At 40.6% G+C, this 22,170-nt stretch overlaps 1 protein-coding gene across 1 annotated transcript; it reads left to right on the top strand.

Annotated features, from left to right (window-relative positions):
• The first annotated feature begins 34 nt into the window (after window positions 1–34).
• Window positions 35–22,009, top strand: LOC121645581 (mediator of RNA polymerase II transcription subunit 13-like). Its single transcript, XM_041994081.1, has 30 exons — window positions 35–899; window positions 1,912–2,146; window positions 3,914–4,082; window positions 8,799–8,944; window positions 9,065–9,262; window positions 9,507–9,701; window positions 9,801–9,957; window positions 10,048–10,155; window positions 10,243–10,953; window positions 11,117–11,333; window positions 11,486–11,516; window positions 11,632–11,753; window positions 11,850–11,940; window positions 12,021–12,217; window positions 12,337–12,536; window positions 13,563–14,452; window positions 14,561–14,728; window positions 14,829–15,052; window positions 15,172–15,367; window positions 15,464–15,830; window positions 17,892–18,108; window positions 18,555–18,746; window positions 18,890–19,113; window positions 19,203–19,345; window positions 19,432–19,590; window positions 19,703–19,885; window positions 20,053–20,210; window positions 20,510–20,674; window positions 20,884–20,984; window positions 21,070–22,009. Exons 1-30 carry the CDS (start codon window positions 834–836, stop codon window positions 21,200–21,202), a joined length of 6,363 nt encoding a protein of 2,120 aa, XP_041850015.1. The 5' UTR covers window positions 35–833; the 3' UTR covers window positions 21,203–22,009.
• The last annotated feature ends 161 nt before the right edge of the window (window positions 22,010–22,170 follow it).

Raw genomic sequence — 22,170 nt, 5'->3', positions numbered from 1 at the left:
CCATTACCACAAATTGGCCAATGGGAGCTAAGAGGCAGAGTTGTCCTCCTGGCCGCCATTAAAGAATTCAATCCATGAACTGAAATAATGGAAATCTACAGGACCCATGGATCAGGCAGGGGAGAGCAGCTGATGAGTAGTCTCGCAGGATTGGCATTTTATTTGTTTTAATAGCGCTTGTACAATGACAAAGCACTGTGATGGTTCTAGTGGAAAGGAGGGCGGTGTAGCTAATTGTTTTATTTAGCTAGCAGGCTAGCGTTGGAGCTCTGGTATGTTAGCTTGTGTGCTAGTAGGCTAGCTGATCAGGGGGAGGGGAGAGTTCCTTTGCTTTGAAATTGTTTCAGATCCGCTAGCTGACATTAGCATTAGCACACCAGGGAGTAAGATTTTGTGATGAAGTTTTTTTAGTTTTCGAGCTCGTAATTTTATTCCGCGTGTAACTTTTTTTCTGTTGTTGGATTTAATGCTAGTCTGTTCGGAATATGTTAATATTGAGTGTCTGATGTTCAGGTAATGTGACCGCAAGCTTGCGGCTAACCAGATCAGACAATACATTTCAAATAGGATTGATGAATCGAATAGCTAGAAGCCTACAGTTGACGCTATCTAGCTGCCTGTCTAACGTTAGCTTAGCTACTAGGCTAGTGGTGGCTAGCACCGGGTAGAAGTTGTCTGAGTAGCGGTAGCTAGCTGTAGTTAGCAAGTTGGCCAGGGCTTTAACGGGATAATTACAACCGAACACCGTTTTGCTGGCGAGATACATAGATCAGCTAATGCCCCGAAGGTGATTGAGACAATGGACTTTAACGTGACCACCACGCATTGAAAGGATGAGTTCGTGCTTTGTACCCAACGGGGCTAGTTTGGAGGACTGCCACTCCAACCTCTTCTGCCTGGTAAGACTGCTCTGTGCGCTTGCTAGCATTAGCTCTGATACAGAGGCCAGAAAGCCATTTTGGCTAATAAGGCAACAAGCTTTGTAACGTCAGTTGCAGTCTAGCGTGAAGGCATCGGGCCTGCAACTTGCAGACCGTGATCTGGCTAACTTTCATAACAGAGAAAGCACACATTGCATGGCAACTTGAGGAGAGAAAAAATAAAAAGACTTGGTCATGAAAATGGCTTGACCCCTTGTTTACACTGCAGTTGGTACAGGAATTTTGAGCGTTATGTACATGATAGTAACAGGTCTGGTCAACAGGCGAATTAGACATCCTATTTTTTTACTAAATTAAGGCGGCCCTGTCTTAAAATGATCTACACCCAGACTGTGGAATAACCTGCCTCTATTTATATGTAATTTGGACTGTGGATACATTTTAGACATTTATATTCCAACAAGATTTTAGTTAGACTTAGCTGTTATGTGGGATTTTACATGTTATACTTCTATTTTATGTATTTTCTTCTGTGTATTTTTTATTTGGTTGTGAATTTCATTAACTCTTTCTGTGAAGCACTTTGTGACATTGTCTATGAAATGTGCTATAAAAATAAACTTTACTTACATACTGCTTACACATAGGAAGGTAAATCAAACATTTAAAAAAGGAAGTTGCAGTTGCAATTTGCTGTTTTAAATTGATAGAAATTAATTTTATTTAAAAAAAAAAAAGCTTGCAAGTCTCCAAAAGTTGTTAACTTGAGCATAAGTTTAATGTTTTAATGGCATATTTGTGGTGACATGTACAAAGACAGCAAAAAATGTCAACAAGATGGATTTTCTTTTCTAACTTTCAAGTTACCAACAGTTATCTTACAGCAAAAGCAGTTTTCATGTTCTCATTGTTGTGTGTCTGGATGGTGAAACAGATGCATACAGAGCTATTCAGTCAGCAAATGACAACTGGCATAATGCTGTGCAGTGTTGATATGTGTTCATTCTCACACTGTTTTTCTTCTTTTTAGGCGGATTTGACTGGAATAAAATGGCGGCGTTTTGTGTGGCAAGGACCCACTTCTTCGCCCATCCTTTTCCCAGTGACTGAGGAGGACCCAATCTTGTGTAGTTTCAGCCGATGCCTGGCGGCAGATGTGCTGAGTGTGTGGAGAAGGCACCACACCCCGGGTCGCAGAGAGCTCTGGCTTTTCTGGTGGGGTGATGACCCCAGTTTTGCAGAGCTTATCCACAATGAGCTCTCAAGTAAGTGAATGCAACATTTGCATATTTTGTGCAGGATTTGTGATTCTCACAGTGTCAGATTTCTGTCTTAAGTTTGACATCTACTTCGAGTTGAAAGAGGTGGCCAAAAAGTGAAATCAAGATTTGTTTTTTTGTTGTTTTTTTTTTTATTTTATATTTATTTTTTATATTTATATTAGTCAGTGCCTCTAAATTATCCAGTAGTGAAACATTAATCATTTCAGTTTAAATCTATGTGTCAACTCAAGACAAAATTGTATTTTAATATAGTTTTGTTTATTTGAACTGAATGCCAGTGTCCAATATTAACAAAGAACAGAACTTGCCATTTAGTGGATAAACATTATTTCATTTTACAGAGTAAAAACATTGTATAATAGGATAAAGGAACATCTAAAAGGAAAATCTAGAATTAAATATATTTTAGTGAAACACAGGGTGACTCCAGTTACACTATAATATTCTTGAATTTGTTTTATTTTTTTATATTTAGAATCAGTTGTTTTCCACATAAAAACAGACCCAGCCTTCCTATTCTTTCCTCAAATGAAATGCTGGCACTTCTTTAATTACTTTCCCTTGTTGTCATGGTTTTGTTATATTGTCTGACGCCAGCAAAGAGACTCATATTCCGCTGCAAAGTTTTGTTTATGGTGCTTCTACAGGTTTGACATGCTGCTACGCTGAGTTACAGTAAACTTTTAAGAACACCTAATCACTGTCAAAAAGTTCATGTCTGATCTTGCATAGCTGAATCCACCTTTCCTTGGCATCATTTCACAGCCTTCTGTGACTGTGTCATTAATCAAACTTGTTGATTAACATACTTGTCTCCAAGGAAACGGTGACAGCTCGCATAGCTATCATAACTACAGCAGAGTGATGTGTTTGAGTGACAGCTGAAATGCTTATCCCAATTTTGTGGCTCTTGTTTTGTTTAAGGTGTTTTTTTACATTGTTTTTTTTTTTTGTTTGTTTTAACTTTACTTTATTCGGTAGATTCCCAAGCCAAACGTCTACTTCACATCTTGTGTGTATTCAGATATAATCTCAGTAGTTAGTTCAGCATGGTCATTGGCTCAACTTAAGAAATCTTAATGGCCGATGCTGATAACAGACTTCATGGCTTTATTGGCGCTAAGTCAGAGGCATTGACTTGTATGTTGATTTTAGAACAAGCTGTTGGGCATCAGAATCACATGACTCGGTCTTGATTATTTGGACTCATGTTTGTTTGTTCCTGCTTTGTTGATATTGGTATCTGTTAAAAAAAATTCCCCTTAGGGGTTGACAGAATGATCGGGTTTTTGGTGGCTTTTCTCAGGTAGGGTGAGGTGTTACTGGCAGACAGTAAATATTGGTGTGTACAGATACAGAGATAGCAACATTTTGACCTATTTCAGCTAAGCTGCATCAGTGGTTAGAAGGTTTAATCTGTAGTTGAGAGCAAGTGTGGCTGTTTAATAATAGTAATAACCAGATAAGGATTTCATGAGTATTAATCACCTAATAAAAATTGTGATAATTTAATTCTGTATAAAAAAATGATATTTATCTTATCTGTTACATGCACCAGTAAAAAAAGCTAAATGTTGATATACAGTGTTTTCATGCATTCAGTCATTAGTTTAGTTTCTAAACCAAACTAGTCTATAAATATGCACCAAACAGATCTAACATACCTCCAAAGTTAATTTCACACCATAACTTTACCAGGATGAAGACATGTTTGTTGAAATCATATGATTTCATGCGTTTTTGTTTCAGGTGAGGAGGACGGCGTGTGGGAAAGTGGCCTGTCCTACGAGTGTCGAACGCTCCTGTTCAAAGCCATTCACAACCTGCTGGAACGATGTCTCATGAATCGTGGCTTTGTTCGCATTGGCAAGTGGTTCGTTAAGCCATACCAAAAGGAGGAGAAGATCCTAAATAAAAGGTAGGATTTGCTTCCTAATGTCTAACAACAACGTTTGGACCCATAAATTCAGAATTAAAGGCAGAGCTGTATGAATAGGCTGGCAGCTCATAGCTGGAATGAGTTAAGATAAATCAGTAGGATTTACCTGTTCTGCCTACAGGTTAAACTGAGGCCATAACAGGCATCAGCTTAGTAGAAATATCTCAAGCTACAGGTGATTTTTTTTTATTATTATTATTATTATTATTACTGATTTCACATTTTAGTGTTGACCTGAAAACATGGTATTGATGTTTCATAGAAAATACTCCAGGAAGAGTGAAGAGTTTGTGTTTTTATCATAAATTGTTAAATGAGGTCAGTTTGGAGGAAGAATCGCTGAAAATCCTTTCCACTAAACATATACCCATGGCACATGTACTTGGTCTTTTTTTCATAAAAGAAGTAGCACGGTCACTGGGGGTAAAGAAGGCAGCACAACAGCAGGTCATGAGTTTTACTTGTGCTGACAAGCCAAACCTTAGTCATTATCTGCAGTTAAAGTATTGGTGGAGATTTCTAGGGTTTGACTGATAGTTTTCTTTACCAAGAGCTGAAGTACTGTGAAATGCGACACACTTGTTGGAACCAGTATTCAGATTTACAAAGTCTTTAATCTCCAAGGGGAAGTGCTTTTATAGGCATGCATGAAACATTTTATGTAAAGACTGTTAAAGCAGACTTGTTCTAGTTATATGATGTCGGGATTTATTCCAGTTTACTCAAGTTTTTATTTTTTTTTCTTTCTTTTTTTTCTTATTTAATCAATTATTTTTTGTTAGCACAAATTCAAGTCTAAATCGTGTTGTGGGTGTGATAGTTGTTTGTTTTGTGGTACAGACATAACATGTAGTTGAGAAACTCATGGACAGATAATAAAAAAAAATCGGGCAATAAAGCTCTTGATGAAAATAGATTTCACATTAGTCTAAGTCGCAGGAAAGAAAATAATTACTTGATTTTTGTAGCATTGTGGTTTTCACTTCTTGACACTCCACACATTGTTAAATTAAAACAGTAAAAGTCTAATTAGCAGCTAGGTTATGTGCCAGTCCTCAGTAAAGACGCATAAAGAGAACTGCTTCTAGGAGTTACTTTTCCTAGAAATATTATAATATGAACTGCAGTCAGATAACTGGAAGACTTATGTCAATCTCTTAGATGTTTCTGTGTTGTCGTTTTCCATAAAGCGGTGCCGAGCTTAGCCTTTCACATATTACAAGGATTAGCGTTGCGTTAGCTTTAACTTAGCTAGTATGATGTTTGCTGGATGTCTGCAGAGAAACTGAACTGAGTGATTTAAAAAGAAGTTTGTTTTCTTCTTTCTGAGTCAGATGGTGATTTGCAAACGCTATCGTTACGTTTTCACTGTCAGCTTTCATGGAACATGGATTGTATATTTTATTTTGCTTCAGAAATGCACAGATAGTTTATCAGAATGTGGACTGTATATAACGAAGTGGGGCAAAAGCACATGGGGTAGTTCATGTTTGCGTATTGGTCATTAATGTAACAGTGTTAAGACTGATAAAAGGAGAGAATATTATTTTTTGTAAAGTTGATTTCCTGAAACTTAGAGATGACTAACAGGTGCCTGAATTCTGGCTGCCTCTTTAATTTAATGTTTAACCTGTTGTTAGCACATTCAACAGAAGGGAAAGATGTTACTTCATTTTTGTGAAAGTTGTGCTTAGAAGTAACTATAACAATCACTGGTCTTTCACACCCTTTAATAATAAAGCCGAGTTTTTGGTTGAGCTGTGGAATTGTGCTCCAAGCTGTTTAGTAAAAACCATTTTGTTTTTAGTTTCACTTTCTTGGAATGAGACATCATCTTCAGGGAAAAGAAAATGTTGTAACAAATACATAAATTTTCTGCTTCCTAGAGCCATACTAGATGTAAAACAACCAAAATTATAGTATCACCAGTTTTGGAGATTGTTCCTTCAGTTGTTTAATTTTGTAGAAAAAAATCTGCTCACAAATATACCGCAAACTAAACTAATTTAAAATGGTAACTTTTTATCTTTAAGAAACACTAAAAGAAATCAGGGAAACAAATTGGAAGGATGGAATCACCCTGTAAATTTCCATTTCCAAAACAAAAAACAAACACATGCATTAAATTTGCTCATTAGTCTGCAGTTAATAAGGAGTGTTCACACCTTGGAGAGTTGATGCACCAAGTGGATTGACATGAATGAAGCATCAGTCATGAGACAGTTGAAACTAAGGAGAAGATTATCAAACTTCTAAAAGTAGATAAATCATCACAGAATGTCATGTTGGTTGTTCAGTCAGCTGTGTCTAGAATCTGAACCAAGTACAAACAACATGGGAAGGTTGTAAAAGCATGCTGGTAGACCAAGAAAAACATCAAAGCATCAAGACAGAAAACTTGAAACAGTATCACTTGAAAACAGAAAATGCACAGCAAAACAAATGAGGAACAACTTGGTGAAACGAGAGTCAAAGTCTGTGACCAAACTGCATGAAGCCGCCTAAAGGAAATGGGATTTACATACACAAACGCTAAACGAAAGCCACGATTAACACCTAAACAGAAAAAAAGACAAGGTTATAATGGGCAAAAGGAAGCGCAATCGTGGATGGAAGTCATATTCAGTGGTGAATTGTGAATCTGCACTGGGCAAGGTGATGATGCTTGAACTTTTGTCTATTTCTGTTCCAAGATTTAAGAAAACGACAGCCTAAAGAAAACATGCAAATTTCCACCGTCATTAATAAAAGGGCTGCATGTCAGGAGATGAGATGACTGTCATTACATCTTCAACAAATGAACACGTTTACATTGACATTTTGGGAAGGATGTCTGGGGATGATATTAACATCATTTTTAAAGATGATAACACTTCTTGTCATAGAGAAAAAACTGTGAAAACTTTCGTTTAAGAAAAAGACATAAGTGCAGTGCCGTGGCCTGCATATAGTCCGGATCTCTAGCCAGTTGAAAATCTGTGGTGGAAATTAAAGCAAATTGTCCATGACAAGGCTCCAACCTGCAAGCTGATCTGGCAACATCAGTCAGAGAAAGGTGGAGCCAGACTGATAAAGAGTACTGTTTGTCACCTGTTAAGTCCAGGCCTTAGAGACTGCAAGCTGTTAAAAATGCCAGAGGTGGTGCAACAAGGTACTAGTGGTGTGTTGTATTTTTTTTGTTTGTTTGTTTGTTTGTTTTCTCCATGATTCATACATTGTTTTTCATTTTTTTTTCTTTTGGTTCTATATATTTTTTCCTTTTACTTGATCTAAAAAAGGAGTTGTTATTGACTACAACAATGCTTTTTTTTCCTGATTTCTTTTAGTTTTTCTTAAAGCTGGAAATCTGTCATTTTCAGTGACTTTAGTTTTGTGACTTCTCTGTGATCTGTTAATTTATTTTCCTACAAAATGAAACAACAGAATGGACGTCCTCAGAGACTGGTGATTCTATTCTTTTTTGCCAGGGGTTTTATTACATCTGGTATAGCTCAGGGAAGCAGAAATTTTATGTATTGTTTACAGCATTTTCAGTATAACAGTGTTAATTATATAATTTGTAAGACAGATTTTTATCAGGTTTTACAAATTTTGTGAAATTACAGTGATTTACTGTGTTGCATCTTTTAAAAAAAAAAAAAAAAAAAAAAAAAAAATTAGAAAGTCGGGGAAGCATAGTTCCAAACTAATGTTTAATGTCAGCTCTACTTTTTCCAAGTGCAAGGCAAGGCTGGTCTGTGTTTTTGTTGTAGAAATAAAAGCTTGAGGTTAACCAGCAGCATATAAATATCTGTCTGATTCTGAATGGGGTTCTGCACTGCTGTTTTCTCTCATTGCCAATATTTAAGCATGCTAACATAGATTTACTGTCCTCTCGAGTAAAAAGCCAAAGAGACCCTAGAGTTACAAGCTCATTTGAGCCTCGGCTTTTTGGCGATGTTCGTCTAGAAATGACTCGTGTTTAATGCACAGATCTTTGGTTCAGCTCCATCTGGCAACTTTCTCATTGATTTACGAGAGTTTTAGGTGCGCTTAAAGAGTTGTGGTATGGAAGAGGATGGGATTTATTGTTCACTAAGGTTCAGCTTCTGTTGTTCTGTAAAGAGACCTACAAGTGTCTGTGTGTGTATTGGGGCTGCAGAGCAGCACCTTTAACGGGAGACTGGCAGTCTTGCTGTCGCCTGCTGTCTCTGGCTGGTAAACACAGCAGTCTTTGGAAAATGCTGAGTGTGCACTGTGGTTTTACAGCAACCATGTCAACAAGTACTATTTTAGTGCATTTAGGTGCCCGGACCTCCAGACATAGTTAGAAAATTAAGATGGGCATGGTTTTTAACAAATGAAGGATATGAGAAAATATTTTTTCTCAGGTTTTGATTAATTCAGACCAGTAAGGCAGGGTGAACTGTACATGCATCACCTGATTGGATGAATAAACAGATATTGATGTTTCATACCTCTGTTGCCTTAAAACATAACACATTTCTCCCTCAAATGCATCATGAGTGGAATTGTAGATTCCACGTTATCCTCATCTTGTTTAGGAAAATCAAATTTTCTGATGATATCAGTGACCCTCACTGATTGACATTATTTTGGGGGCGGGGGGCAAGTTAAAGGTTGCTGCTGTGTTTTCTTTATTTGATATGTGTAAAAAATATGTTTAAAATGCCTGTTTTGTCTTTGACTTTGCAGTGAGCATCTTTCATGCGCATTTACCTTCTTCGTCCACGGCGACAGCAACGTGTGCACAAGTGTGGAGATCGCTCAACATCAGCCTCTGCAGAGACTGAGCGAGGAGCATCTCAGCCTCGCACAGCAGAGCTCCAGCCCCCTGCAAGGTGTGACCACAGGAGTTATGCTTAGTAGTGAACACTGAAATTGAGTTGTTTTAAGTGTATTTTTCTTTTTAACTGGAGGAGTGGTGGTATCTGATGTGTGGTGTGACTCCTCTGTTACAGTTATCCTGAGCCCATATGGCCTAAATGGGACTCTCACTGGCCAGGCATTTAAGATGTCTGACCACCCTACTCAGAAGCTCATAGAAGAGTGGAGACAGTTTTATCCCATTTGCCCCAATCCCAAGGAGGTCCAGGAAGAAAAGATGGAAGACACAGACTGGGAAGATGAGTCCCTGGCAGCTGTGGAGGTCCTTGTCGGTAAGGCTTTATAATAATTTAATAATGCGGCGATGGGTGACGGGAATGCCAACAGGTAAGTCTTCATAAAACTTGATGTGTATTATTAATGTTAAAGGACATGTGTAATGATTTTTATATTTCTTTAAAAAATATATGGTTGTATGAGTTTTGGGATGATGATGATGACCTGATATTGTTAACTTTGCGCATTGCTGTACATATATTTGAAGTTTCTGAAATCTGTAAATATGTTTGGTTCCAGCGGGAGTAAGGATGGTGTACCCTTCCTGCCTGGTGCTTCTTCCCCTGTCGGACATTCCTGCTGTGGTCCCCCAGGGGTCTGCCAACATCCCAGGAAGCCAGTTTGGCGCTCAGCACGGTCAGGCTGCTCACAGAGATCCTGCCATATCCTCTGTCACCCTGACTCCTCCAACATCACCAGAGGAGACTCACACAGGTAAGACTTGGATCAACAAGTTAACCAGAATTAATCACTCCCTTATCAGCTTTTAATTTGCATTTATTTGATTGATTTTATTGTTTTGCCTTCCCCCAGACTACCAGCCCTCCCACAGGTGGCTTAAGTTATCCTCTGCATCCGATTGCTACAGCTCAAACAACACTCTTCATGGGGGTAAAATCCCTCGCAGGCTGGCCAGCCAGATGGTGGAGTCTGTGTGGCAGGAGTATAACATAAATCATACAGGGAACAAGTATGTTTAGTGTTCTCTTTTCAAGAAAACGAGTGTTTTGTCCTCAAATACCCTTTCACTGACTGATAACCTGTCCATCTTAATTACCAGGAGGAAGTTTACAGCCTTGACAAATGGGACCTGTGAGGAGGAATCGGACAAATCTGGACTCTGGGATTTTGTGGAATCAACTTACAGGCCATCTTGTAGTTGCTTAAGGTATGCTGAGAGGAACGTGCTGAACAGTGGTTTCTGTTTTATGATTTAAAAGGAGGTAGCATGTAGTAATTGTTTGTTTCCACAAAGGCATAAGGGTCAGAAGCAGCGATCCAGCAGCACCTCAGGACACCCGCCTTCTTCATGCCAGCCTACCCAGCCGCTTCCCAAGCACAAGCTGGGTGAGAAGCTGGAGAAGGGAGAGAAGCAGCAGAGGAGGCCGCAGACGCCCTTTCACCACCGCAACTCTGTGAGTGACGAGCAGTCTCTGGAGCCACAGACCCCGAGGCTTTGCCCCAGACCACAGGAAGAGGGCTCATATCCCAGCCTGCACCATGTGGACACGGTACCGCCCAAAGCTCCCACGCTACATGCACACGGCCCTCCCGCAGACCTAGTCGGATCCCCGCCTCCCCCTCCTCTCAGCCCACATCCCTGCGATCTCGTGGAAGGCGACATGACACCAGGCGGCATGAAAAACTCTTCCACGCCCATCCATCAGCCGTTCTACCCGCCATCCATGGAGCCCTGTCTGATGCCACAAAAGGGCTCGTCTGATGAGCCTCAACTGGAGAACATGCCCATGCCTTTGCCCTTACCTCCACATTACAATGAAACCTTGGAACCCACCATGTTTGTAGGCTCAGCTATTAGCCCCAGTGAAGACTCTACTCACAATCCCTGGAAGTATTTCAGCCTGCCCAGGAAGAGAGAGACTAACTTCCTGCCACCCCAGCTGCCTGCAGACAAAATACGAGATGATCATGGAGGGGGCACAGAGAGCGTCGTCTCTGTCACTGAGTAAGTTTTTTTTTTTTTTTTTTTTTTTTTTTTTTCCCTTCTCGCTCATCCTTCAAATAAGTTACAACAAACATTGCTTGTTTTTTTTTTTGTTTATTTTTCAAAACAAAAAAAAAACAAACAACAATGCCCATGCATCCCTGTACAATTTACTTCCCCTCAGGTTGATGTGCGACTCCTCGCAGCCCCTGAAGGTGTCTCAAGAGCTGGTTAAGACTTATACTCAGAGGAGAAACAGCCATCTTGTCTCCACCACTGGTGACGGAGAACAAAGCGAGGAGCCAGACCCTTACGCCTTCGTAGAGGGAGATGAGGAGTTCAGCTTTACTGAGAAGAGGGATAAGGCTGCAAGTGACAAGGAACACAACAAGAAACACAAGGTGGGTTCCTGATCTTTTGGTAAGTTTGACAATCTGGACCTTTCATGAAAGTAAAAATAATAACATTGTCCCTGATTGATTTGTTTGGAGTCAGATTAAAAAAAATGCCTAATTACTTTTTTCTTTTTTTTTTTTTTTTTTTTTTGGTTCAGTTGGATGAAGGGACTGGAAGTTCTGCAGATGGTGAGAATGTCTTATTTTTCTACATCTTCTTCCAGCTTTGACATTTGATTAAATAAAATATTAGGCGCTGTGCATTTTATTCAAGGTCTGCTCTCTGTTTTGTTATTCACTGCAGATGGTCAGGGTCCATCTGGCAGTAAACCTTCAACCTCAACCAGCCTCATCCATGAAAATGACTTGGCTGTGTCCTACAGCGATCTGGATAAAATTTTCAACTCGGATGAAGATGAGCTAGCGGTAAGTGAAGCATTAACCCTCACTGGTTACATGTTTAGACTGTTCACATGCTGGAAACTGTACTTAAATATTGTTTTATTTTTCTGTGTCACACAGCCTGGATCCAGGAGAGCTGTAGTTGGTACAGAGGACAAGTTTGGCAGTAAAGAATCCAAACCGGTCTCGCTGGACACCCTGTCTTGCATAAGTAAGGAAACCAAGCATCAGTTAGTGATTGTGCATCATGATATTTCATGTTTACAGAGAATTAATGTCTTGTTTCTACAGGCTCAGCAGACCTACACCAGATGTTTCCCACCCCACCCTCCCTGGAGCAGCAGGGCTACTCCCCCATGAATTCCGGAAGCAAGGACAGCCTGGAAACGGGGGCGAGCCTCACCCTGTTGGACGGGAGCCAGCTTAGCAGCCACTTCAAGATGGAGGTGGAGGAAGGTTTCTGCAGCCCAAAGCCATCTGAAATAAAGGTGTGACACAACTGCCTAGAAGGAGGAAAGCTTAAATGAAGGCTACCTCAAGGTTTTTTTTTTTTCCATCTTCATTTGCTTTTTGTTAAATGATCATTTTTGTTTTTATCTGTTTTCAGGACTTTTCCTTTGTGTACAAGCCAGAGACATGTCATTCATTCATTGGCTGTTCTATGTACGCACCCCTCAAGACGCTACCCAGTCAGTGTCTGTTGCCTGTCAAACTGCCAGAAGACTGCGTGTACACGCCGAGCTGGACCATGGGCAAAATGGAACTGATGCCTCCCGTATCAAGCGTCAATCTCCTCACCAAAGACAGGTAAATTCATTTAACATTAAGTACGCCATTATAGTGTCAATTTATTTTACAGCCTCTTCCACAAACCAAACATGTGTTACGCATCCAGTTTCATGAAAATCATTAATGTTGTTAGTGTGTTTAACACATGGCTAAGTAGCATTAATGCAGACTAGCAATAGCAAACCTCTGCTGTTGCTTTATCCATGTCACAACATTTAAACACTCTTTGATAATGCTGTTTTATTATGTTAATGTTGCCTCTTTTTATGCTCCATAACTTGTATTAAATCAAACAATAACCTTTTAAACACAAATTTGTCTTTTTAAATATTGTGTGTATGTTTTGAAAAAGTTAATGCAACTTGTCGGTGGCAGTTTAACGATACCAATGCAGTTCTCATGTTAGATCCCATTCTTAGTGGTTTACATCTCAAAGAATAAGATCATTATGTCACTTTAAATGTCTCTTCTAATATATTGTTTGAACTTTCCTTTCTGAATTCTGAATTTATTTATGTATCTCAGTGTAGGGAGACTGTTCCTCTCCACAGACCTCAAATCTAGCTTTGAAAGCCGCATACACACCCACACTCTCTAATTGTGAGCTAAACACAAATGCAACATGCAACGACTCGCACTGTGGTTCACAATAGACCATCAGATCTAACATCTGGAAATCATTTGGATTTTATAAGAAAAAAGGAACATTGGACAAAAGTCTGTAGAGCAATGACCAATTACAGTAGTGGCATGATAGTTATGAACACTTACCTGGTGAGAAATTAGGGTCAATCCCTGAATGATAATAGTTTGGTTTTTTTCTTTAAAATGGAAAAATAACTAAATAAATGTTAAAAAGCCATTAAGATGGCATCAAATCCCACCAGATCATTGTGTATACAGTCCCTGAATAATATCATATATATATATATATATATATATATATGTGTGTGTGTGTGTGTGTGTGTTATATGTCAAGACTAAACTGAGAAAGTGTAGAAGCCACAGTGTTAAATTTATTCATTGTTTATCTCTCTGTAACAGTAATGTCCCAAGTGTGGAGCCAGACTACAACCAGTCCTACACCCCTCAAACCCACACACCCTTCTTGTCCAGCAGTGCTCCTCCCAGCAACAGCGGCGCTGGCATCCTGCCTTCCCCAGCCACGCCTCGCTTCTCTGTGCCCACACCTCGTACGCCACGAACCCCACGCACTCCCCGCGGCCCATCCAGCGTCCAGGGCTCCCTCAAATATGACAACTCTGATCTGTACTCTCCAGCATCCACGCCTTCCACTTGTCGACCCCTCAGTTCCGTCGAGCCGGCCACCGTGCCCTCCATTCCTGAGGCTCACAGCCTTTACGTCACCCTCATACTTTCTGAGTCAGTCATGAACCTCTTCAAGGACTGCAACTTTGACAGTTGCTGCGTGTGCGTCTGCAATATGAACATCCGAGGGGCCGACGTAGGCGTGTACCTTAAGGACAATGGTGAGGCCCAGTACTCTTGCACTTGTGGCTTCAGCGCCGTCACCAACCGGCGCTTCGGTCAGTCTGCTGGGCTTTTTCTGGAAGATGAACTGGACGTGGTGGGACGAGGCTCAGACGCCAGTCGGGACACTGAGCGATGTTTCGAGGAACTGCGAGCTTCCATGACCCACAAAGCTGGCAGCGTGAAGGAGAAGCCTCCAGATGAGCTAATCCTGCTGCTGCAGGATCAGTGCACCAATCCATTTTCCCCAATGGCAGGCGTGGAGTACTCCAAGCTGGGCTCAACCCCCATTTCATTCCTGAGGGTTGAAGAGAGAGACTGTTATAATGACTGCTACATGGCATTGGAGCATGGCAGACAATTCATGGACAACATGTCGGGGGGCAAAGTAGATGAAACACTAGTGAAAAGCACCTGTCTTCATCAGTGGCCAAAATGCAAAAGTATGCATTTTCTTATTTCTTTTCATATTACAAGATTATTTCTATTATTCAATCCTAACATGAAACATGGTGAGTTAAGACTTCTTCACCTTCTCATCTCTCCTATAGCAACAGACATGAGCAAGCTGTTCTCTCAGGATGTCCTGCGGGTGTTACTGTCCCTCCAGCCTGTGCTGCAGGACACCATCCAGAAGAAGAGGAGCGTGCGCTCCTGGGGAGTTCAGGGACCACTCACCTGGCAGCAGTTTCACAAAATGGCTGGCAGGGGCTCATATGGTATGTAAAAAGTATTTTTGAGGTTTTCTTGTTGCAACAATGTGCTCAGCTGCCAGAATATTCCGAAACCAATAAGTTTAATGTCCTCTTTTCATCACAGGCACAGATGAGTCTCCTGAGCCCCTGCCCATCCCAACTTTTTTGGTTGGTTACGAGTACGACTTTGTGGTGCTGTCTCCTTTTGGGTTGCCCTATTGGGAGAAGCTACTCCTGGATCCTTTCGGTTCCCAGAGAGATGTCGGCTATGTTGTCATCTGCCCAGAAAATGAGTCCTTGCTTCGTGGGGCTAAAACCTTTTTTAAAGATCTGAGTGCAATGTATGAGGTATGCACATTAGTGTTTAGCAAATACATCTTTCCTCTGCTGATATGCCCACAAAAAGTTTGACAGCCTAAAGATTTGTTTCACACTGGTTCTTGCATTCCCTTTCTTTCTTTCTACAGGCATGCCAGCTGGGCCAACACAGGCCCATCTGCAAGAGTCACCCAGAGGGTATATTGACGGTCGGCACCACAGAAGGCAGAAGCATGACGGAGCAGCCCCTCAGTGACTGGTTCCTTAACATGGCTGCCAGAGAAGGAAACAACGAAGCCTTTAATAAGCTCAAACTTTTTGCTCAAGTGTGTCGTTATGATCTAGGTAAGGAACAATGATAATACATAAAAATCCAAACTGGTAAAGTCATGGCGTTTGTAAAAATGGTGAATAATTAACCTTTTATTTGAACTATCTCAGCTCCATACCTATCAGAGCAGCCGCTGGATAGCTCTCTGTTGTCCCAGCGCAGTGCCACCACAGCTGCCTCTTCCTCCTCCTCCCAGAACTCCAGCTCTTCCAGCATCTCCTCAGGACTCCAGAGCACCAACACTACCAGCACCAGCTCTGCCCAGGTCAGCAACACCCCACCGTCCTCCTCCTCATCTGGCTCCCAGAATATCGGGGGAATGACCTCAGCCAAGCCAAGTTCCTACTCACCTTTTGGAACAGCAGGCTTGCAGGGAAGCACCACTCAGAATGGACCACAGTCAAACTCACAAAGTGGAGGGGGCTTGGCAGAAAATGGATCCAACCAACCTCAAGGCCCCACAGAGACACCAGAGAGGTAAGACACCACTACATCTATAACGGCTAATAAGATTATTTCCAGAACAGTCCTGAAAAACAGTCCTCTAATGGTTGGTTTCTGAATGGCACATGCAAAAATTGACATCACAAAAGCTGGTACTTCCAGCAGTTTGGTGTTTTTTTTGTTGTTGTTGTTGTTTTTTTTTTTTTGTTTGGTTTGTTTTTTTTTTTTTAGCTAGTCATCCATATCCCAATATTTATCTAGTGTGCACTGCACAAGTGTTTATTTGTTCAATAATGTGCATTTACCTTTACTGTAGCACAAAAAGCTGCTAGTTATCCAGGTGGTGAAACATATCGGATGTATTTTCCGTGATGGACATGAAGAACACGAGTGTTTCCATCTTCACCTCCCAGGGAGAGTTAAAAAAATAAAACAGGATTCATGTCTGATTTTCAGGTGGTTGAATCCAAATATTGTCCAATATGCGTTCTCTGCTGGTTGGAGTGTGTGCACCTGCGTGTCCATGCACATCTCTTTATGTGTGTGTGTGTGTGTGTGTGTGTGTGTGGCATCGGGGCGAAACTCCACTGTGTGCAATACAGAAATCATGGTAGATGGAAATGACATGTTGTGGTGTAAATAAGATAAATAACACCAGACTGTTTAGATTTTACTACAAGGACAGAGTATAAACCTGTTCTAGAGGAAATGTAACCTTCAGGCTTCAGTGTCAACCACATGATCCAACCGGCTGTTTAGAAGTGAAGCCTTTTAAGTCTCAATTTACTTCCTTGCTGGAAAGACTTGGAATGATTATTTTGAACCAATACATTTCAGACAAATAAAAATAGAAGAAAAGAAAAAACAATTTAAAAAAAGAGTATAAAACAAGACATCAATTAAATTACTGTCCAACACCAATCTCAAGATTATTTGAGTACACTGTTCGGAAAGGAGGCACTTATCGCAACCCTTGTACCAGTTACAAAAACCAGCAGAAACTAGTTTAATCATATACATGTGACTTTTTACAGTTTATACAATTGTCAATAATAAAAACTTCAAAGTTATTTAGTGAATTTGGTAAGACAATTTGGTTAGTGGGACAATTCTTCCACATAGTCTCTTAATTGAAAAGTTTTAAACAATTATTTAAACATTTGCATTGATGGACATTTTTTCAGTTTACCTGTGCATTTGTTCCTCAAACTAACACCTTTTACTGTAATGTTGTGGTATTTTATGTTGGTACTAACAGCCAGTATGTTAAACATATCTGCTCCTCTGAGTTCTTAAGGTTTTTACCTAATCTGGAACAAATTCTGCATTTTGGGGGGCAATGATTGTTTTGTTTTTTTTTTGTTTTTTTAAGAATATTATTAGATTTGTTATAATGTACAGCAGTTCATATTTTGATGTCGTGATAATCCTCGAATATATACCTTGAAAATATATTTCTGCATTGGCATTGAACAGAAGCTGTAATTTTAAAAGATTAAATCACAAACCAAATTAACAGTTAAATTTTTTCCAGTTCATGCCTGATCTGGACTACTTTCTTTAAACATTGTTAGCTTGTGTTATGAACTTGGCAGAGGACTCCTCAAGTGTTGTTTGAATTTAAAATGGATTATTTATTCATGTTACCATTTTGTTTTGGAAAGAGTTCAATGTTCATAGGTTTTTTTTTTTTTTTTTTTTTTTGATTGAGGTGCCAAGAAATTCCTCCTTCTGTGTGAGGTCAATACTACAAACTGCAGCCATGACAACGGCTGGGATGATACGCATCTTTTCATACTGTCGTGACATTTTGGTGCCAACTCAGTTGTTCCAGTTCTCAAGGGTTGCAGTGTTGGTTGAAAGTGGAACTTCTTTCCACATAATTATATTTAATGAATGAAGCACTTTTTATACAAAGTGCGTTACATAATAAGGACAGTTTTGCATATTAAAAACAGACAAATATTTAACAATAACCATCTAAATACACCCCTGATCCTCTATAACATACTAAAATAAAGTGACTGGATTACAATAATACTGATTCTGAAAAATTAGATGTGAGTGGGCTAATAATCTGACTTTTCTTAACAGCACAATGGAGAGAGACAAAGTGGGCAAGCCAACAGACGGGGAGTCCCACGGCATTTCTTACCCTCCTGCCATAGTGGTCTACATTGTCGACCCCTTCAGCTATGAAGACGCAGACAGAGACGCCCACTCCAGCACCTACACTCTGGCCCTACTTCGCTGCTACATGGAGATGCTCCTCTTCCTGCCTGCTCGCATCAGAAATGCTGTTTCTGTACAGGTATGATGGTTTCTAATGTGTGCCTCAAATCAAAATCCGAACTTTGAAGTGGAGGGTCTGTCCATGTTGAACTGTTTTGCTCCCCTTTAATACTTCAGTTATAACAGACAGGTCATCAACAGAGCCAAGGGAGGTTAGAGGAAACAGGGGGATCATTAGCAGACGCTAATGGAGGTGATAACTGCCACACCTGTTACACAGTGACACAGGATTGCATCAACATGCCGGAGGGAATGTTGAAACGTGATGTGTGAATCATAAGCTAATGGTTTCAGTAGTAATACAACAGTAGCAGCATAGGACACGGTTTGAAATTAATTCAGACCCATCACAACAAACAGATATTTTATAAATAACTTTTTACATAGTGTATACAATTTTGCTTGATGTTTGCACGATGAATGTAATGTAAAACTTAAATCTGTTCCTTTTTTTTTCCTTGTCAGATTGTTCCATGCCACTATCTGCTGCAGCCGGTGCACAGCGGCGAGCGCCACGTCTACAACCAGCACCTGAAATCGCTGGCCTTCTCTGTGTACACGCAGTGTCGTCGGCCTCTGCCCAACTCCACCAACTTCAAGTCTCTGACAGGCTTCGGCCCTGGGCTTGCCATTGATATGGCGCTCAAAAACCCAGAGGTAACCTCAGATGTTTATGTATCAGAAACTTGGGTAAATGTGTCTGGTCAGATAAGTTTGATAGTGTGTTTTTGTACATTCTATTTTTTTATAATTTTTTTTTTATTATTATAATTAAAAAGTGTCCCCCCGTCCCCCTGCAGAGGCCAGAGTGTCTGCGTCTGTACACGCCACCCTTCATTTTAGCTCCAGTGAAAGACAAGCAGACTGAACTTGGAGAGACCTTTGGTGAGGCATCGCAGAAGTACAACGTCCTGTTTGTCGGCTACTGTCTGTCTCATGACCAGCGATGGCTGCTGGCTTCCTGCACCGACCAGCACGGAGAGCTGCTAGAGACCTGCATTATTAGTATTGATGTACCCAACAGGTTGGTGTGCTTATATATGCCTGAACAAAAAAAAAAGAAAAATGCCTCAGTACCACCTGATGGTTAATTTTGATAATATACTATTGCAGAGCTCGGAGGAAAAAGGGCTCCGCCAGACGAATGGGTTTGGAGAAGTTGTGGGAGTGGTGTCACGGCCTGGTTCAGCTGACATCACTGCCATGGAGGATTGTGATTGGGCGGCTTGGCAGGATGGGCCACGGCGAGCTGAGAGGTACACACCATCCTTCAGAGAGCAGTTAAAATGTTTACATACCTGAACACACCCACTGATGAGCTGTCACCTTGTTCACATTCCAGACTGGAGCATTTTACTAAGCAGGAGGAACTTGCAGTCCCTCAGTAAGCGCCTGAAGGAAAAATGTAGAATGTGTAGCATCTCTGCTGCTGACACTCCCAGCATCCTCAGCGCCTGTCTGGTTGCCATGGAGCCACAGGGTTCATTTGTCATCATGCCAGGTAAGAAGCGGATTTAAACTTTTATTGAAAAATAAAAGCACTTCAAAGTTTGTTTTTTTTACTTTCTGTACAAAAACTCCAAATTCTAATGGTCTTAATCTTTCCTGTGCAGACTCTGTGTCCACGGGTTCAGTGTTCGGTCGCAGCACCACACTCAACATGCAAACATCACAGCTGAGCACGCCTCAAGACACATCCTGCACACACATCCTGGTGTTCCCCACCTCAGCCATGGTGCAAGTCAACACTAACACGGCAGAGCCCCTTGACATCAACTTCAACCCCATGAATTCTGGTACGTTAGAGTGATGGTAAAAGATTGTGATTGTAAAATATCAAAAATGGCAAATTATGTTGCTGAAAATGCTGGAGAAGTCCTCGGTTTCTATTGTTCAACTTCCAAAAACGCATGTGCAGAAGCTTAACTTGTTGCCAAGTCAAACTCCTCATCTTTCTCTGCAGATGGATCTGATGGCATGGGCATCTTTGACCTGTTTGTCAATGAGATGGATCATGAGATGGTGGATGCAGACCTCATCAACATCTTGCCCAACTCCCCCACAACTTCCCCTGTCCACTCTCCTGGCTCCCATTACCATCAGGGAGGAGATGGAAGCAAGGTCTGTGACATTTTACTAAACTGAATTACACAGTAAGGTCCACATGGAGTGTTATGTTATTTAAGCAGCTCCCTGTTTTTGTTTTATTATTCCCACTCTCTGGTAAAGAAATTAAGTATTCAGCTTGATTCAAAAAGCCTATTGAATGAAGAGATTTAGTTATCATAGATGTATTATAGATGTACTAAAACATCTATAATAATAATAGATGTACTAAAATAACTGTTTTATAGGTTTACACTGATTCTCACAGTGTAAGATGACACCACACACAGTCTGACCGTTATTAACTTCAACAGGGCCAGAGTGCAGATCGTATGGAGTCCCACGAGGAGGCTCTGAACATCCTGCAGCAGCCGATGGCTTTGGGTTACTTTGTCTCTACGGCAAAGGCTGGACCACTGCCCGACTGGTTCTGGTCTGCCTGCCCTCAAGCCCAGAACCAGTGCCCACTTTTCCTCAAGGTAAAAATTGGCTTTTGTCTACATTTAGGAATGTTTTTTTATATAATGATTTAATGTACCTGGCTGCTACAACAATCTTATTTCCCTCTGGGAAAACCTTGCTGTTGTTAAATGTTTTTCTAAGTATTGACAGTTCTCAGACATTTTCTCTGAAAGCATCCAATTAAACCTAAAGACTTAAATTCACTTTGTATCTTATTCTTTCCCAGGCCTCTCTGCACCTCCATGTGTCTTCTGTCCAGTCAGACGAGCTTTTGCATAGTAAACACTCCCACCCCCTGGACTCTAACCACACCTCTGATGTGCTCAGGTATGAACTTTTTCCAAGCAGTTTGTCAGAATAAGGAGAACGAAACCTGTTCTATGTTAACGTGTTCATCTATTCTCTACATTAGATTCGTTCTAGAGCAATACAACGCCCTCTCCTGGCTGACATGCGACCCTGCAACCCAGGACCGGCGCTCCTGTCTGCCTGTTCACTTTGTGGTGCTCACACAGTTGTACAACTTTATCATGAACATGCTCTGAACTCTTAACGGGATCAAACTGCTGAGATTTGATTGGAGGAATCGCTCAGACAAACTGTGGATTTTTGTGCTCTGAAGAATCCCAGACACTCAAAAGGACCTCGCACTCCATCAGGGCAAATATGGAGAAGAAGCCTGCCTCCTTTTCTTTCTCCTCTCTGGTGTATCTCACAGGACGCTGACTGGAAAGTCCCACTCAATCAATCAGATGCCAAGAATCCATTTTAGCATTTTGGATGATCAAGGGATGTTTCATAAGGAGAATAAATTGTCTTTTTAATGACTGTAGATTGCAATCTATGAGATTTTATCTTAATGAAATGCCTGCATATATTATTTATTGTAAGTTTTTAAATGTGGAATTTTTAATGCTTAATATCTTTTATATATTACAAATCCTAGAGGGTGTGTATATCTCACTGTAAAGGAATTGGTTTAAAAAGTGTAATTTTCTCGATTAGAACACAAGGAAAAACCTGTTCAAGTGAATTTGCTGTAGATTGCTTTTAGAATATTATTTTTTCAGAGGGTACAGACCTTTCTATTGCCATGCTGTAAAAATGAAGTAAAAGCTGGCCTGGGCATTTGTGTCCCACCCAACAAGTGAATGAGACTTACCTCTCTGTCTGCTTTGAGTCTCTCGCACAGTAACTCAATGAGCTTTGAAGAGGAATAAAAGGTACATTGTCAGATTATATATATTTTATATAACAGATTTAGGTAATTGTGTGTGTATATGTGTACATATACTTGTGTGCCGCTACTGATGGTGCAGCTTATGTTTTAGGAATAAAGTGCGTCTACCTTACAATTTGTTGCTGACTAGTTTTTTGTCAAGTATGACCTGATGAGGGTCAAATTTATTATTTAAAGTCATCACAGAGGAATATCTCGAGCTATGGCTCAAGATGCACTTCTTCCCTTAATGTAGCCAACACTGACACTGGAAATCGACAATTTGTGTCATTC

The sequence above is a fragment of the Melanotaenia boesemani genome, chromosome 9, assembly GCF_017639745.1.
Source record: "Melanotaenia boesemani isolate fMelBoe1 chromosome 9, fMelBoe1.pri, whole genome shotgun sequence".
Taxonomy (NCBI): domain Eukaryota; kingdom Metazoa; phylum Chordata; class Actinopteri; order Atheriniformes; family Melanotaeniidae; genus Melanotaenia; species Melanotaenia boesemani.
The sequence above is the reverse complement of the archived record's forward strand: the minus strand, read 5'-3'. Positions and strand labels throughout refer to the sequence as shown.

Bases quoted from the DNA above. Each gene is read 5' to 3' on its own strand.
- LOC121645581 (XM_041994081.1), top strand. From the start codon at position 834: ATGAGTTCGTGCTTTGTACCCAACGGGGCTAGTTTGGAGGACTGCCAC. The intron at 15,831-17,891 runs GTAAGACACCAC...TTTTCTTAACAG, and splicing joins CCCACAGAGACACCAGAGAG to CACAATGGAGAGAGACAAAG. The intron at 20,985-21,069 runs GTATGAACTTTT...TCTCTACATTAG, and splicing joins CACACCTCTGATGTGCTCAG to ATTCGTTCTAGAGCAATACA.